Consider the following 13943-nt stretch of genomic DNA (forward strand, 5'->3'; position numbering starts at 1 on the left):
CGCTGCCATGGCGAGTGCGGCGACGCTGTCGGTATTCTGGATGAGGCGTCGCAGTGACGCTTCGACGAGCCTGGCATTGGCCAGCTTGCGGTTGACCAGGACGAGCGGGTTGCTGGCGGTGGAGCCGCCGGGCCCGCCCGATGAGTAGGCGTTGGGCGGATATGCGGCCGTCTCGACCCAGCAGTGCCTCGGCGGCCGTCCCGGCAGGTGCTTTGGCACGACGTGGTCCGCTATCCTCTTCCACGCCCGTTCGCCCTCTTGGAGCGCAGAGACGTCGAGCCCGGAGCCCGTCGGGTCCGACGCCATCCTCTGTTCCCGCCGCCGCCGTTTCGCCTCGGCCCGCTCGATCCTCTGTTGCCTGCGCTGGACGCGAGCGGCGAGGGCGGCCCTCCGGTTGGCGTTGCTGCCGCCGCCGTCCGACTCGGAGCTGACCGACCAGGCGTCCGACTGCTCATCCGTGTCCGAGTCAGAGGGCAGAAAGGCCGACGTCGGGTCGGTCCAGCCGTACTGATGGTCGGCAGCAGCTTCGACGCTGCGGGCTGTGGGCGCGGGGAACGTCGCCCTCGCCTTGCCCTGCGCCTTTTGGCTGGGCGGCGCTGCTTGCTGCTCCTGGTCGCGCGCAAAGTGCCGGAGCTCAGCGATGGGCAGACCGTGCGTCTCGAGCGAGTAGATGAGATCGCGGGCGGAGGGCGAGCCACGGTTGGCCAGCTCAGCGCCGTGGCTGGCGGCCGCAAAGATGGAGAGCATGAAGCGCTCGGTGAGGTGCGAGAGCTCGTGAAGGGCGCTCGAGGATGCGGCGTCGAAGCCCTGCCGCTGGGACTGCGCTGCGACGAGCTTGTGCAGCGAGAGCTGGGCATCGTCCTCGGTCACATTGGCTGCCCAACTGGAGGGAGGCAGGCAGTAGGTGACGGGCCTCTGGCGCCGTGTGCGCGACGAGGAGCTAGATGCGACCGGCTGCTGCTGCGACACAGACGGCGACGACGACGCAGGGGGCGGAGGGACGCTGCCGCTGCCAAAGGTGGCCGGACGGTCGGACATGCTGAGCGACCGAAAGAGCGCCGGCGCGCGTGGATAGAGATGGCGCTGAAGGGTGGAGCGGGGGACTGGGAGCGGGGAGACGAGATGACGGCGTGGTGGTAGTCTGGCCAAGCCAAGCTTGGGCAGGTCAGTGTGGGACACGAGAATTGGCGCGCTCAGGCCTGTGGGGGGGCCAGGCCCTGCAGTTGTGATGAGCGTGGTCGAGGGCGCGCTTGCTTTCGTCCGAGAAAGAGAAAAGATGTTGTCCTTGCCTCCACATTCGCAGGTCGACAGCGACGATGGCGTGCTGTCGTCTGTGCCTCGCTGGGGCCTTGACCGCCTTCCGCGCTGCTGTCGACCATCACTTATATCGCCTCCCTCGGGCATGCTCAGATCGATATACCGCTCCATCACCACCAGCAAGATCGCACCAGGTCCGCTCGCCGCACCTTTTGGTCGCCACTTGACCCCCTCTAGATCCACCGAAGACGATCGCCGTCAGCAACGCCTCTCTGACCTTCAGCGCAAGTTCCAACGCAAGATGTCATTCATGCCCCTCTACCGCTACATCGACCGCGATGCTCTCGCCGAAAAGGTCCGCGCGCAGGTCAAGCAGCCCGAGAACAAGGAGATCGCCATCGTCGACGTAAGGGGTGAGGGTCGCAACCGTCTCGCCGGCATCGCGTCCTTCTCCACGCCGGCCCAGCCGCTCGCTGACAACCTTCCCGTCTCCTCTCGCCATCCTCTTTCGCTCCACCTTGCGCAGACGACGACTTCGAGGGCGGAAACATTGTCGGCGCACACAACGTCCCCTCGACCAAGATCGCCGACTCGATCGGCGACCTCGTGCTCGGTCCATTGAAGGAGTGTGAGTGCTGGCGTACGTGAACGCACATCGCAACTTCCAGCGGCTCAGTCCTGGACCATGCCCTTTCCCTGCGCTCTACAGACAAGCAAGTCGTCTTCCACTGCCACCTCTCCCAGCAGCGGTGAGTTGGCTGCAACTCTCTGCTGATTTTTCCTCTCGGGCGCGCTCCCGGTGTCCTGACCCCTACCGAGCCTCCCCTTCCCGCCACCCTGCAGAGGCCCGAAAGCGGCAGGCAACTACGCCAAGGCCAGGACCGAGGCCATCGAGCAGGGCAAGCTCCCCGCCCAGACCGACGGCGCCAACCAGCAACAGGTCCTCGTCCTGCGCGGCGGCTTCTCGGAGTTCCAGGACAAGTACAAGGTGGGTCCCCCCAGAGCTGGGCCCGTCGGACACTGTCCTCTTTCTTACGCTTACATCTGTCTGCCCACTCTCGACCACCGCTAAACAGAAGGATCCCGAGGTCGTCGAGGGTTACGACGAGGAGAGTTGGGCTCTGCGTGGGTAATCTGGATTCGTCTGATAGAGGGTGGGACGCCAGCAGTTCAACATTCTTTATATATTTACCATTCGGCCATTGCGTCCATGGAAGCTCGCGTGGCCAAATGGCACGGCGTACCTCTCCTATTCAAGGTGCCTGACAGCAGGGATCTTGGGTACAAGGTAAGATTGTGGGTTCGATCCCCACCGTGAGCTTTTGCAATTTCGCGCAAGGCAATTTGCTCCTCCTTTTTTTCGACTTTTTCACGCGCTCGGAGGACTGTTCATGTGGCCTGCAAGGCGAGACAAGGCTTGCCCTGGAAACCGTGCTAGCGTGCCGACGGCGCTGGCGACTTCACGCCCAACGCCGCGGTGGGTCGCCAAAAAGGTGTCTGCGAAGGTGGTTCTGCGGGGATTCCAAAGGGCAAGGGTGGCGAGCCCGCCAAAGGACACGCCGGTATCGCCTCGCTGGGTCGACTGTTTGCAGATTTCTCTTTCACGGTGCCGCAGCGGACAGCGGCACCAGTGGGAGTAGCGAGAACGACGTGCAGCGCACGCTGATCCAAGCAAATGAGTCTACCAGCTGAGTCTAGTTCAGGTCCAGTGGTTCGGAAGTCTCGATAATGCGTCTTCACGTTCTTCCTTGTCCTCGTAGACATGGCCGCGGGCATGGCGCTGTCGGGAAAGCGGCGCTGTCGGGAAAGCGGCCCTGTGAACTCGCTCGGCCTATTGACCTGTCAGATCGACCACCCCAGCTGACGAGCGATCAATCTAGAGTCGAACCCCGACGTTTTCCCGTAAAGGAGGGTACGCCACACCAACGAGGTGGTCTGGCGAGACATCGTCGCGAAGCATGCGGGGCGCACGGGAACGGGAAACCATTATATTTAGGTCGGGGACCCCACCTGCTGCACAGCTCGCCGTTCGGATCGCTTTGCAGCGGCAGTGTTCGTACGCACCGGTCAGTGCCGCTGCTGACCTTGGAATCGCGCAATGATGCCGAGGGCGGCAACAGAGGTGCCCGGCGTCGCGATCCTTCCCTACCGAAGGCGTAAAGAAGTTCGACGGTTCGTCTAGCCCCATGCGCTCCCGGTATTTCGAGCTAGCGATGATCATCGTTGCGGCTCACCACTGGTGCTTACGATCATACGAGAAGGGCCCCCCGGTCATGAAAACGCGGTGATTGAGCCCAGCCCGACTGCGTTTGGCCACCCCTCTCACCACAGACAAGAACACTTTGCGGCCGATATTGGACACCAGCCGCTGTAGACTCGTTCCGTTGTCGTTTCACTCGGCCTTCACAACGGCGAGCCAAAGTCTTATCAGTTGGCCGGCCACACCACGTTTTGCAGCCGTGGGTGTGTACGTGTTACGCAAGCAGACCGCTCGTGGCTACCCACCTTACCGTATTGCCGCCGCTACATACAGGTACGACGGGACGACGGAACGACAACCCGCGCGGCGCTGTTGACAGGATACCGCGCATCTGCAGCATTTCCTCGTGGCGCGCGCAGCGAGGGCGTGTGGGGTGCGGACGCACGAGCTTAGATCGGCCTGGCTGCCTGCCTGCTTGACGAGCGAGGGGCATCTCGCATCGGCCCGCACACGCACGGCCAGCAGGAAGAAGCGCTCGGCATCATGCATGGCTGTTACGTGCATGCATGTGCGCGTGTACGTGTCTTTGGGCGACGGAAAAGAGAGGCGCGTTCCCATAACCGCCATGGTCAGCACCGCGGTAGCCTGGCGAGGCGGTCATCGTCTTGAGTCGTCTCACAAGCAGGCTGACGACGGCGATGCGACGCGGGTGCCAGCTCCGAGCTCATCGCAGCGGCCAAAGGTGCGGCCCGAGGCGCGCCCACAGACATTGGTACACTACTACTACTGCCCCTTCGTATCTCCGCGGGTGTTGCGAGGACAAGCAGGCAGGCAACTTAGGGCGGTCATAGAGGCCACGTGTGCGCGGTAGCGTTGTGACTCGCCGACACTGAGCCCCTGCTGACCATCGCCGCCACCGGGCGCAACTCAGTCCAAGCGGTGAAAGACGACGATGCAAAGGCACGGCGAGTTGGAGCTCTCCTTGGCTTGCTTGTTCTCGGATGTGCTCGACGTCGCTCGACGAGCGCGCGTAATGCTCCCCGCTACCGGCTGGCCCCTACCGTCGAACGTGGAGTCTTGGTGTCAGAGAGTCACACACGATGGCGGCGGTTTGTATGGACCTTGCATACCGTGCCGATACCACCTCGAGGGCGGGATTGATCTCGTCAAGGCCATCTACGCTTCACACGGCCCGAGTCCCACGCTGATGCGTAGGGCTGAGCCCATCGCGTCCGCACCGACCTATAGGCTAGTCGAGTCGGTTTTGGCCGCAGGCGAGCCGTGTTCAGCCGCAGCATGCATATGGTGCATGCATGGTTCGGGACCCCTGCCGGCACTGCAGTCGGCTGACTTCCGCCGTCCGGCTCGCGCGTCCAGACAGGCTAGGCTAGGGCAGAGCAGAAGTTAAGTAGGCTGGCCTACTACCGTAGCAGGAGACACCTCGAGATATACGTACGGGTGGCCGGAGTATCTGTGCCGATGATCGTCGATGCCCGGCTGCCTGGTGGCGAAGCGAGGCGCTCGTTCCCTCGGGTACACACGCTGGCCCGAAGAGCCAGCGACCGCCGTCTGGCCGACCATCCGAACGTACATACACGCCGCGCGCACGTACGTCTCTGATATGGTAACTGCCTACCTGTGTGTGGCGACAGGTACCTCGATCTCCAGTGCTCTCAACCCCTAGTCCGAGAGTAGCATGCATGGCACTTCACGCCGAGGGGGGGTTTGAGGGGCCAGGCCATGTCTCTGGCGCGCATCGCTTCCTCGCCTCATCCGAGACGGGGTGGGCCACTGCTTCGGTACCTACCCGAGCCCTTCGACGCCCGCCTGCGTCCAGCCCATCCGGCCACCTACCACTACTCTTGCACAAACACCTCGACGGCTGCGCTGCACCGGTACCAGGGAATCTGGAGGAGCGTCGGATACATGCTGACGACCGCAGCCTTGAGAGACCGCGGATGTTCGGCATGGAAATTGGGGCTCTACGAGAAGGCGGGTGTTGCCCTCGGCGTGTGCTGCCACCAAAGGCAAGCATCTTCAGCGCCGCGGCTGCCGTCACCTTTCCCCTTCGCTTCCTGGCGGCTGTGACGGCGAGCCCGAAGAAGCAAGGGCAAGCTAAGAGCGCGCGCACGCAAAAGGCCCAAATCTTCGGCGCCGCTCGAATGTACTACGTACATACACCTGCGACCCCCTCAACCGAGCCAACCCCCGCTCCGGTTGTACGTAAAACGCGCTGGGCAGCCAGGCCTGCCGCTGCAGTTGCGAGGGCGAAACGGAGACGGGGCAGCCAATCAAGCGGCGAACCGCCGCCGCCCCACGCCCCGGCCTTGCTTCGGGTTGCGTCGCCCGCTGACGCCAAACATGGCAAGAGGAAGCAAAGGTGAGATGGAAACCGCAGCGAGACAATCAGCGACAGGCAGGCAGCCAGGCCGCAAAAAGGTCGCCTCGGAAGCAGTGTCACGGATGTATGTAGGCTGTAGTTGTGAGCGGCGACGCGCCCGTATCGAAGTGCTCTCATGGAGGAGCTTGGGGGCTGAGCTCGCCTCGCCAACAGGTTCTGTCGTCGCCCGTCGAGGCGAGAAAGCTGCCGCTCCCCGGTCGAACCGCAGGGGCCGGAGGAGCCAAGCTAAGAAAAAAGACGTATGATTATTGCGAGAATCTCGGATCGAGTCGATGATGCCGTAGCTGCCAACCGTCTCGGAAGCCACCGCCTTCCGGGCGTTCCGCTACGCTCTGAGACTCTTGGGTCATGCCCCGCCCCTTGTCCATGCTGGGGCTGTCTCCGAGAGTGGCGAGGCAGGGGCCGCCAGGTATAGATAGTGAGAGGCCCTGGATTTTGGCGCGTGTGGGCGTGCCTGCCGGGCTGCTCCCGCTCTCCCTCGCGAGGCTCTTCAGAATCCAGAGTCTTATTCTGCCTGGCTGGCCTTTGCCCCTCTCCTACCCACCGCAACCCCGGCCTGCACTTCCCACCGAAGCTGCTGCTTCATCAACGACCCACTTCTCGCCGCCTGTTGCCCTCGATCGTCAACCCACCCTCGTCACCACCACCTCTCCGTCCTTGCCCCGTCCCTCAGACGTCTAGCGCCTCTCTCCAGCAACCCTATTCTGGACGTCGCGCCATCGGCCTGCCCCTTTTATACATATCCGCCCCCACCAACCCCCTCTACTCGCCCCGTACAACCCCTTCACGGACCCCCATCTCTGAGTGTACGTATCGCGCGCATCGGACCATCTGCCTCACCACCACCACCACCACCAGTCAGCTGCGCTAGCAGATCCGCGCAACCCACGTCGACTTCGCCATCGCGAGCCTCCATCGGCGCACCGTCACGCTTCCCTCGGTGCCACAAGACCGACACCGGCCCGAAAGAGCTGCCGAACCTGGACCCCACCATCGACCTCGGGATACCAACCACGCCCCACACAACCTCGCCCTATCCAACCCTGACCGGTCGAAGCGCCAGAACACGGTTGTTGAACGCAGTCCGCGTCGGTGGATTCGCTCTGCGACTGCCGTCTTTCGGCAGTAATCGCCTTCCACCGCGGCCTCCATACCCGGACCACTTGGCCGCCGCTCCCGCTCGGCCTAACCCCCTCGCAGCATACCCTCCTCAGAGCGGCGTTGGAGAGCCGCTCCTCCGTGTCACAGCAGCAGGTTGCCCGGGCAGCGCAACGGGACGGCACTCGACAGGCCAACCCCCACTGCTCCGACACAGTCTCGGCTGCCGGCCTCATCCCCACTACATCGCCGGTCGGCTCTCGTCATCGCTGCTGCTGCCTGGAAACCTTTGGCCTTCCGACCTCCTACCCCGACGCTGCAACAAAACGTGCGCGCGACCATCCGCGTTGCTTCCGCACCTGCATCTCTTTGCCGCCGGTCCGTCCCCTTCACCCACGAGCTCTTCCCACATCGGCCGCCGTCGCATCTGACCCTGGACAAGCGTTTGGACGTCTACATATACATCGCCTCGCCGACCCACCGTCCCCGGCTCACTTCGCCCCCCTTCTCCATCGATCGTCCGACTGTGAAGGCACAGGCTTCTTCCACTGCGCACAAAGACACCGTCACGTCAAGCAGACCATGGCTACACGGTACCCAGCATCTCCGCGCGATTCGCTCCGGCTCCCGCCCCCCGCCAGCCTCCTTCGCCTGGCATCACCTTCGGAGCCCCGAAATCGCGACCTCCCCGTGATGACCCTCGACCGCCCGAGGTCACCGCCACAGCACTACGAGCACGCCTCGTCTTCCATGCAAGGTCATTGGGGCCGCACCGCTCCACCTCTTGGTCGGCTCGAAGACCACCGAGGTCGACCCTCGACTGCGCGTGGCAGATCACCTGGTGAGTCGACACGGACCTTGCACTGCCGAGCCGCCAAACGGCGTTTGCCGTCACGAACATTGCAGCTAACGATGACCGATTCGCCTTTTGCTCCGACCAGACTTCGCCAAGACACCCTCGTATGGACAGGCAGAGGTTGCGGCAGGCTCGAGCATAGCAACGCAGCAGCGGAGTGGCGTCAAGCGACCCGCTCCCGACGCTTCTCCAGCCGCATACGCAGCGCCACCTCCGCATGAACGCAATATGGGCTCGGCGTCCAGACGCCCCAACGAGTCTAGCCCGACGATGCCACCTGCGGACATCTACTACGGCGCCGGTCCCCGCGATGGCTCCTACAGCGATCATGCTGCACACGACCCCTATCGTAAGCACGCTCGGACCAAGAGCTACCACTCGGAACGGTCGTACGAGCAACTGTACCCCTCGCCAGGGTCCTTGCAGCCTATGCGCTCCCCCGGCGAGCTGCCGCAGGCCCAACACGGCTCGCCTGCGTCTGCGTCTGCGCCCACGCCCTCCGCCTATCACGTATCCCCTTCTCGCTTCAGCAGGTCGCCCAGCGACGAAGGACAGCGGCCGCACGACCATTCGCGCGAGCGCCAGAGAGGCACCGTCCACGGCTCGCCACATCCCCTGAGCAGGGGGCCCGATTCGATCAACCCGTACCATGCCATTGCCGTTTCGCGGGCGACCGAGGCTAGAGGCGATGTCCGCGCCGCAGTCGCCATGCCGGCACCGGCTCGCGGTCCGCTTCCGATGCTGGGTCCAGCACCCTTTGATGCCCGTGTTGCGCATGCGATGGCCTTCGCACACCCGCAGCCCCCGCAGCCCCCGCAGCAGCCCCCGCACCCGTCCCACTTGCCGCAGTACATGCAGCACCAGCATCAGCAGCAGCGCAAGCGCCTGCGCATTTCGCGCGCCTGCGACGAGTGCCGAAGGCGCAAGACCCGCTGCGACGTCGTCGGAGCCTTCCCTGGAGAGGCGGGTCACCCAGCCACCATCGCCGGCCTCGTTCCTCCGATTGAGCCGCACCAGGAACCGCAGGGCGACATGCTGATCCTGCAGCCGTGCATGAACTGCCGCCGTAGCGGCATCACCTGCTCGTACAGCAAGCGTCCCCTGAAGCGCGGGCCCAGTAAAGGCTACATCAAGGACCTCGAGAGGCGCCTCAACTCGCTCGAGTCCCAGATGGTCGCTCCAGATGGCGCGGCGTCAGCTGTCGGAGCGCCCTCGGACACGGCCGCGGCGAAGCCCAAGGTACGCACAGAGGATCGCATCGTCCGGCTCGAGAAGGTCCTCAATAGCGGGGAGAAGGCGGCGGAGCGCACGCCACCACCCCCTTGCGAGGCGCTGATGGCGGCGACCGAATCAGAGTCAAACGATCTGGACCCGACCGACCGGTCCTCCTCACGCTGGACATCTGCTTCGCCCATGCCCGACCGCGAAGCTCATGACGATCAGAAAGCGTCGCCAGCGTCTGCGGCACATCAACATGCCTGCACGTCTCCGACCCCCCATCCTGCCGAGGGGCTTGCGTCCCGCGCAGAAGCGCCGGAACAGTCACGGAGTCCCAGCCAACAGAAAGAGCGACGTCAACGCCGTCCAGCCCAGCTACCTGCGCTTGCCGCGCCACCCCCACAGCGGTCGGCCAAGGACGCCATTATGCAGTCGACGCTGCATGCCACTTTTCCGGTCGTCTGCTACGCCGCTGGAGAGAGCAGCACACCGCCTCTTGAGAGCAGGATGCTGTCGCGGGGCCACAAGATCTTGGCCGAGGCTCTTGAGCCCCCGCCCACGAGCCCTTCGGCTACCGGCTCCGAAGCGGACCACACGCGCGTGCCAGAAAAGGGGCTGGAACGGATCAAGAACAAGCCTCATTCCTCTCGCCTGGCGCAAATCATTGGACAGGCGTCTGCCGGCCTGGCCTCGGCCAGTGGCGACCTGTTCTCGTCTCAGCGCACGGGCAGGCTCGACAACGACAGGCTCAAGAGCATGCGGAAGCTGGCTGCCGACGTAGCGGCGCAGGAGGCCGATCTGCTGATGCTGTGCCAGCTCGACCTCCTCCGTCACGGCCAGCCCAACAAGAGTGCGCTCGCCGCCGCCGTCACCAAGCTCGACGCCGGCGACGGATCCGCACGCCAGCTGCGGCGCAGGGTCGTCATGTTTACCATGGACCGCTGGCACTCTGCCGGCTTCGGCACGCCTCACGTCGTCACCGGCCGCCATGCCCTCGACCGCACGGCCTTCCAGACGATGAAGGACGCGCTGGCCGACGTCGAGCGCTCGCCTCTGGGACCAGGCAGCTACGAGGTGGTGCGGGCCTCTGTGATGCTCGGCCACCTGCACGACATGGCGCAGTCGGCCGGCGGCTGGAAGCACATCTCGCCTAGCGACGTCGACTCGATCGTTCACAGCGTCACCAACCAGGCCGAATCGCACATCGCCGAGGGCAGTCAGCTGGACCCGACGTGCGATGCGGCCTTGCGGTACAGCCTCGAACACGCCGTGCGCACCTACCACGCGCTGCACACGCTGCCGCCGGCGGGCCAGGCCACGGTCGAGGACATCGGACGCCTGTTTGAGATGACGGAGCGCATCATCGTCCTCGGCAAGGCCAAGACGCCGCTGACGCCGGCGAGCAAGCTCTTCCGGTCGGCCATCGGTCCGCACGTCGCCGCCATGGTCGCCGTGTCCTTCTTCTGGTGCTACAAGGTCATTGCCATCCTCACGGCCCAGGCATATGGAGGCAGCGGCATCGCCTCTCCCGCCTCGGCCTCCTCGGCCTCCTCCTCCTCCTCCTCCTCGTCGACGCTGCGGTCCCGTGACCGGGTGCTCGACCACAAGGGGCTGGTCTCGGCCTCGCTCCAGCCGCTGGAGCATTACCGCCGCAAAATGTCCGACTACGTGCGCATGGTGGGCATGCTGTGCATGTTTTCGGGCGGCGCGCCCGACGACGCGGCGGCCTTCAAGCCCCTCTACCTGCGCCTCTCGCTCTTCCAGAACCAGACCCTGGGCTTCTGCACCAAGCTCGGCTGCCTGCTGCAGCCGCCAGCGGCCGACTCGCCCGCCCGCGACGGCATCCCCGTCCTCGAGCACGAGGCCGACGCCTTTATCGACACGGCCAACGGGATGGGATGCCTCGGCTACGTCCTCGCCTCGACCAATGCCGGCGAGGCGTGGTCCCTCCTCTCCGGCGCAGCCGCTGCCGCCGCCACCGAACCCGCTTCGCCGCCGCCGCCGCCGTCGTCGTCGTCGTCGTCTTCGCCCGCTCACGCTGTCACGTCGGCACCGACGTCGGCTTGAACGGACCCGTGCTCATTTGTCCGCGGCTTCGCGCGCCCCACTGCGGCGGGCCATGGTTGCTACGTGGACAGCGCCGCGCCTCCCGCCTGCCTACCGATCCCTTGTGCCCGCGCGCGATGCGGGGCCCCTTTTCCTGCCTCGTCCCCTCCTCCTTCCCGATAATGCGCTCGATACCACTCCCGCTAATATCCAGATCTCGGGAACGCGCTTCCCGTCGCCACTATAGTCGTTTGTGCGAATGTGCGCTTCTGCTGCTGCTGCTGCTGCTGCTGCTGCTGCGGCATCATGTCGAGCCCGAAGGCAAAGAGGTCGCTGGACGGCCCGAGAACGTAAGAAGGTCGACTGCCGGAGAAGGGGTGCCGCCGTCGAGTCGGGCGCCGCTGACTGTCATGACCGAAGCGGAACGTGCGCCGGCCAGCAGGTGTGACCAGCGACACATGAAACATGACCCGAATGGCCGGCAATGATGACGGCGGGCAGATTGGAGCCGCGGCAACGAAGCGGCGTCGGAGGCGGACAGGCCAAGCAGGCACGCAGGCAGGCAAAACCGTACCGGGGGTGCATTCGAGATGCGCGAGCCGCTCACGAGAGGTTCCTGCCGATCCATCCGGCCCACTTCTCCTGGCTGCTCGCCTTTCTCTCGCCCTCGACGCGGGGCGAGCCACTGGCACCAGCGTTGGTGTCGCTGCCCTCGAGGAAATCATAGCTCTCGCCCAGGACGCTCGGGTACCTCTTCCGGATACCCGCGACGGCGGCGGCGGCGGCGGCATTGGGTCCGCCGCCTGCCTTTGGCGGGCCTAGGTCGTCGCTCTCGCCGCTCTCGGTCGTCGAGTCGCCGCCGCCGCCACCGTCGAGGCCGTTGAGGTGGGCGAGCTGCTGTTCGAGCTGTCGCTTGCGCGCGAGCGCCTGGGCGCGTCGCAGCGTGCGTTGAGGTTCGGCCGCGATGCCCTCTGCGTCGCGGAGGTCAGACAGGGCGCGATTCTGCAGGTCCAGGTCTGTCTGCAGCGCCGCGGCGCGTGTCGAGTGCGATCGCTGCTGGCCAGACGAGGCAGATGCGTTGGCCTTGGCGAGCCAAGAGGCGGCCCCTGCGGCCGCATAGGGCGCCAGCTTGCCAAAGAGGGATCCGAGATGCGTCGGCGGAGGCGCCGATCCCGCATTGCCGGGCGGTGCATGCGAAGGAGGTGCGCCGCCCCAGATGCCGCCCGCCGAGGCAGGTGCATGCTGCTGCTGCTGCTGCTGCTGCTGAGGTGGTGGTGCCGCGCCGAGAGGGTCTTGCATCGGTCCTGGGACGGCAAAGACGCCACCGAGCACCTTTCCCAGGAGGCCGCGAGTCTCGGTTCGGATCCTGGCCTTGGCGTCGTCGACGATGCGGTCGATGTTGTCCTCCTGGCCCTGGAGGAAAGGGTGGAGATGGTTGACGTAGAGCCAGGTTGCGCCGCGGGTCTGGGGCAGGACGAGCCAGAGGTTGAAGAGGAGACGGATCTCCCAGTAAAAGGGGAGCCAGCGCCACGTCCAGCCAAAGGTGCCCTCGGCGAGGGCGAGGCAGGCAAAGACGGACCAGTAAATCAACCAGTGCTCCATCTCTGCCAGCTCGGTGCCATTGCCGGCGTCATCGGCGGTATCGATGGACGGCGGAGGAACGTCGGGGCCACGGACGGACCAGTTGTAGCTCGAGACGGAGGAGGTGCGCCTGGACTGGGCGGTGACGGCCTTGTAGGACGCGTAGAGCGGGTAGAGTAGGGTGGCGGTGTGGTTGAGCACCAGCGTGGGGAGGTGGAAGAGGACGAGCGCCATGATGGAACCTGGGCCTGCGCCGGCGTGGAGCTGGGCTTACGCAGAGGGACCAGGTCGGCGAGGGTGGAATGTGCGGGTGGCAAAGATGGTAGGCGCGGGTGTCAAGCTGCGGAGGGGGCCGAAGGCGTCAGAGAGAGAAGCGCAAAGATGGAGGGACGGACCGGTTGCAGGGGCGGCGGGGGGGAACGATATTTTTGGGTGAGCTCTTTGGCGCGGAGAAGTGGTTGGAGGTGGGAAGGCAAGAGGAGACGGAAGCGCCGAGCCTCGGGCAGGCCAGCAAAGATCAAGCAGAGCGTCGCGGCAGGGTGCTGCTGCTCTGATTGCCGCAGCGGGGCGGGCATGTTTCGAGGGGTACGTGCGCGCCTGCTGGCCCCCCAGGCAAAAGCAAGGCAGCAGGCCCTGCATGCAGCAACGACGGTCCAGTGTCAAGCGCGCTCCTGCTCCAGCCACCTCCAGTCAGAGTCCCGCCTGCGTCGAAAAAGAAAAAGAAAATGGCCGGCACACCATCGAATCCGTGATTTTACCGTGCAGTCGGGCCCCCAGCCGTACGCCTCAGCTTGCTTGGCATGCAGGCTACCGTAGCCACGGCAGGCCAGGGTTCTGCCGTGCCGAAGGTGCCGTCAGTGTGCAGACCAGACAGGCCGGCCGGCCCGCAAGATCGCCACCCATGGCAGCGCGTGCTGCCCGACCTTTGCTCGCTCAGGTCGAGCGAGACCCTCGCCCCTCTCTTTGGCTTCCAGATGGGTTTCTTGGCATTCAGTCGACGTCGACGACGTCCTTGACAAAACGAAGGGTATCAAGTCACGGCGAAAACACTATAGGGAGGGGAAGGCACAAACGAGCGTGGGTCCGCGCAGCCTACCGACCGACTCGGCGCGAAACGGGAATACGGTGACCAAAGGAGCGTGACAAGGGTATCCTGAGCCAGATACACGGCAGCGAAAGATTGCACAGGGCGACCCCTCCCCACAGAGAAAGGGGCAGCGGGAGCGCGAAAGCACGCCTCGGGATGGGGCTGGCAGGCCAGGCCAATCGACAGCAGGGCAGGAGCG

The 13943-nt window shown here is 65.0% G+C and overlaps 4 protein-coding genes across 4 annotated transcripts in view; 2 read left to right on the forward strand and 2 right to left on the reverse strand.

Moving 5' to 3' along the window:
* PFL1_04623 (uncharacterized protein) overlaps positions 1-1038 on the reverse strand; it is a gene marked incomplete at both ends in the record, with an annotated part of 1805 nt that extends 767 nt beyond the window's left edge. The window contains one exon of the mRNA XM_007882149.1: positions 25-1038. Within this exon, the coding sequence (XP_007880340.1) occupies positions 25-1038 (1014 nt within the window). The remainder of the gene's footprint in view (positions 1-24) is intronic.
* A 520-nt stretch (positions 1039-1558) lies between these two features.
* PFL1_04624 (uncharacterized protein) lies at positions 1559-2390 on the forward strand (the record flags this gene model as incomplete). The annotated part of the gene is made up of 5 exons (XM_007882150.1): positions 1559-1670; positions 1784-1885; positions 1967-2006; positions 2101-2245; positions 2334-2390. 5 exons carry the CDS (start codon positions 1559-1561, stop codon positions 2388-2390), a joined length of 456 nt encoding a protein of 151 aa, XP_007880341.1.
* Positions 2391-7538: 5148 nt separating this feature from the next.
* PFL1_04625 (uncharacterized protein) lies at positions 7539-11097 on the forward strand (the record flags this gene model as incomplete). Its single annotated transcript, XM_007882151.1, has 4 exons — positions 7539-7797; positions 7898-8502; positions 8662-9051; positions 9436-11097. 4 exons carry the CDS (start codon positions 7539-7541, stop codon positions 11095-11097), a joined length of 2916 nt encoding a protein of 971 aa, XP_007880342.1.
* Positions 11098-11679: 582 nt separating this feature from the next.
* Positions 11680-12891, reverse strand: PFL1_04626 (uncharacterized protein; the record flags this gene model as incomplete). The annotated part of the gene is made up of 1 exon (XM_007882152.1): positions 11680-12891. The coding sequence occupies one exon, from the start codon at positions 12889-12891 to the stop codon at positions 11680-11682; it is 1212 nt and encodes a 403-aa protein (XP_007880343.1).
* Between the last annotated feature and the right edge of the window lie 1052 nt (positions 12892-13943).

Source organism: Pseudozyma flocculosa (assembly GCF_000417875.1).
Source record: "Pseudozyma flocculosa PF-1 unplaced genomic scaffold scaffold00015, whole genome shotgun sequence".
NCBI classification, from domain to species: Eukaryota; Fungi; Basidiomycota; class Ustilaginomycetes; order Ustilaginales; family Ustilaginaceae; genus Pseudozyma; species Pseudozyma flocculosa.